The sequence below is a fragment of the Cyprinodon variegatus genome, unplaced genomic scaffold, assembly GCF_000732505.1.
Source record: "Cyprinodon variegatus isolate N-32 unplaced genomic scaffold, C_variegatus-1.0 Scaffold1215, whole genome shotgun sequence".
In the NCBI taxonomy this organism is placed as follows: Eukaryota; Metazoa; Chordata; class Actinopteri; order Cyprinodontiformes; family Cyprinodontidae; genus Cyprinodon; species Cyprinodon variegatus.
Window position 1 is genome coordinate 61347 of NW_015151668.1, and position 3583 is coordinate 64929.

Below are 3583 nucleotides of genomic sequence, written 5' to 3' on the forward strand. Positions count from 1 at the left end.
TGTTGAAGACCTCCGGTTTATGAGATTTGGTTCAAAAGGCTTTAGTATAGGCTTACTCGAGTCTGAAAAAACATATTTTCCTCGTTTCTGTCTTGTTTTGTTGGCCTTGAAAATTTTAGTTGAGGTCAATTTGAGACCCCGATGTTTTTTATCAAAATAAAGGCACGATTTTTGCCACAAATAAAAAAATAAAGATAAGCAAGCAAACTGAACGTTAATGAAAAGCAAAGGCAACCGAAGTTATGGGAGTAAAGCTGCATGCTACCTTCTCACCTAAATAAAATAAAAAAATAAATAACTATATATATGTATGTATATATATATATATATGTGTGTGTGTAATGAGATTTTAGACGATTCAGTCTGGTGTTCAGCATGAGAACTAAATATTAAAACCTTAATTAAAAGTCTCATTTTGTCTCTTCATTTTTATCCTGAAAATTAGTAAAAATATTTTTAGTTTGCTTTTAAGAGAAAATTCTGGCAAACCTTTTTAACCAATTAGTTTGCAACATAGGCTGATTAACTTGGTTCTGAGATTGCTTATTGATTCTTGATTGCATTAAATAAGATATTTGTTTTTTTTTATGAATTTGTACTACATAGTTTGAGGTAAACAATCAATCTTATTATTTACATTTTGTGCAATAATAATTTTTTGAGGGAAAAAAAAACCATGTCCAGGAATAGAGGTCTTATTCTAAAGTTTCTTTTTGTTTTGGTCTTAGTCTCTGAGGAACCTGCCTGGACTCCATATCTACTGTGTAAAGATGTAGGGAAATCCCTCTGCTGTCAAAACTGAACAAGCTCTGCCCTGGTGGATAAAACAGTCAGGGCATGCTGTGGTGTATGAAAAAAGGTCTGTGTAAAACTGAACCGCTTATTGAATTTTTGTTAAAAAGCACAAATAATATTGCAACTTTGAGGGTTGAAAGACAGTTTAACTCTTAAAATTCTGAGAACATCTTTTTAAATGCAAACATATTGATCCATTTGTTGTCTTTTTAAGATCCATTTAACTTTAAAATCTAAACATTGATAGATATTAGGTCTATTTGGGGCATTTCAATGGCAGCAATCAGCCCCAAATAGACCTGATGCGCTGAAATGGCAGAAAGCTCACCTTGATTAAAGATATCTGGTTCAGAATCTGGGAGATAATGTTAATAGAAAAAAAATAATTCTAATAGTTGCTTAGAATTACAGAAGGCAGCTGCTTACCAACTGGGCTCACTTCTTGGAAATTGGCCCCGATAAACATCACACACATCAGCAGATGAGGAGACATCCATGACTCCAGCCTTATCAAAATATTACACTTTGTTCTTAGCTGAAGGACGGCGCTCTCATTGCATTCCCAAACATTTGCAGTACGTACAGAATAAAGATTATAACAGAAACTGTCTTAATTAGAGAAACTATTTGAGAAAACATCAGTTCTGACACGCAACAGGCAGCTTAAGGTGTAATAAACTCACACATGATAATGATAATTATCCTAACAATGTGTAGAACGGCCTGCAACGCTCAATGTTTAGAAAAATACTGTCAAAACATTAAAAATAGGACATTTTTTACCGCGAGACGAGAAACTTTATTCATTTTATTTGAACTAGTTTTAAGTTCCACAGATGAAGTCTGTTCTTAGCTAATTTCACACTTTCCCGTCTGCCATCTTGCTTTGCTTGCATCTTTTACAGGTGACATTTAGCTGCACTTTGAATCAGGACAACTCCCAAAGCAAACGCTTTTTTATGTGAAATAAAGAGGAAAACAATCTTTTCAATCAGATTTCAGATCAGAGATATGGTTTTATATATTTGCATACATAAATCAAGGAGAGCGCTTTGACCAAAGCTACCTGTTGGGCTCTTTCTGGCATTAAGACAATTGTTAATGAAACATTGCTAGACAGGACTAAAATAAATAAATAAATCAGATTTTATTTTCAAGCCACTTTGCTGAGCCCTACTTTTATTTAACCCAATTACATTAGCTTGGAACCATGCTTCATTTTTAGCACTTAAGGCCTGAATTCTAATTTCCATCTTTACTTTTTCCCCCAGTGTCCATGTTTGTCTGACAGTTTTAACCAAAAATGTGGATTCCAACAATTTAACACCAAATTTACCACACTTTAGTTTTGCTAAATTGTAATAAGAGGATGACATTGAATATCCATGAATCTATAGAGACCAGATCATCTGTTACTGTTCTTATATAGTAATTCTAACTGAAAGGTTTTTAATAAGTTATGAAAACATATTTAATATTACACCGACGCATTGAATAAGAGTTTTAAAGCGAAGTCCTTCAAATGTTTACCAGCTGCCTTGCACAGCCTTCCTGCGCCTGAATTTGTCATATAACCTTTCATTTTTTTGCGTTTTTGATGAGAAATATAAAATAAAAATGGACTTTGCTTCTCTATCACGATATACCCCAAATATTCATGTTTCACAGCTTCAGAAGAACCCAGCGCTGTGGAGAACATCTGGACTGACATCATTAGCTTGTAACAACAGCAACACAACAGATGCAGCAGATGGTTAAGAAGATCACTGAGTGCGCTGCTTTATTTTATTATTTTCTTACCAAAGTTAAGCTGAGCTTTACTGTACAAGTTAAGTTATGCTTGATTTTTTTAAATCTCATTTTAAAATGAGTACATCTCTTTAATCTTAACAAAAACATGAAACGTTCACTTATAGTCATACAGAAAGATAAAACATTGAGACATGAAAGGTTTTAATGGGTTTTCCCTCCAGCTGGTGTTTCTGTTCCAGCATTGGGTCGGGTTTAGATCAGGTCCAAGGTAAATGTGCTCTAAGGGTCCGAGGTCAGGCCTGAACATCGATGAGCTTCCTCTTGCGGTAGTTCAGGACCAGGCTGGAGGCTGTGAGCTGCGAGGCCTGACCCTTCTCCCAGCTCTGAAAGCCGTTCAGGCCGTTCTGACCGGACCTGAACAGAACCTTCTCCAAGCAGTCCAGCCGTCCCACCAGAGCAGATGTGTCTTCATTGTAGGCATTCTGAGACGAGTCCATCGTTCTTCTAAAGCGGCCGATGAACGTCTGGAGGGAGGACAGAGTAAGAAGGTCATCTTTAGGGCAGAGGGAGGTGGAAGAACATTGCATCAAGAGAATTTTAATTGAAGGGATGTTTCTTAATGTAGTTAATCAGTCACAGCAAGTCAACCAGTGACCTGAAAAATGCTGAGAGGAGTGGCGATACCCTGGAGTAAAATAAAAATCATTAAATCAGGATGTCCTTCAGGTCTGCAACGCCTCAGTAACAAAAAGCCAAAAAAGTGTGAAAATCAGTTATTAAAACAAATGTTGCAATATAATATTGAAAAAGTTGACTACACAATTCTTTATAGTTTTTGCTAAATTGTTTTGTATCTACATTTGTATTTGTATGTAAAATGTAGAAAGTGGTAAAAAAGAAAGAAAAAGCAATCTGTTAGTTTTTCAATAAGCAGAGTTGACAGCTTTGCTGTGAGGTTGCTGCTCCCTCTAGTGGTGATAGTGGTCAATATCCCTACTTTCTGTTTATTAGTTAAAAGAAGCAGAAAAACATTAAA

General features: G+C 35.6%; 1 protein-coding gene across 1 annotated transcript in view; it reads right to left on the bottom strand.

Annotated features, from left to right (window-relative positions):
• Positions 1–1797: 1797 nt before the first annotated feature.
• The window catches only part of gins3 (GINS complex subunit 3 (Psf3 homolog)), a 4318-nt gene continuing 2532 nt past the window's right edge, over positions 1798–3583 (bottom strand). The window contains exon 3 of the mRNA XM_015401390.1: positions 1798–3071. Coding sequence (XP_015256876.1) covers positions 2841–3071 — 231 coding nt within the window. The 3' untranslated portion in view covers positions 1798–2840. The remainder of the gene's footprint in view (positions 3072–3583) is intronic.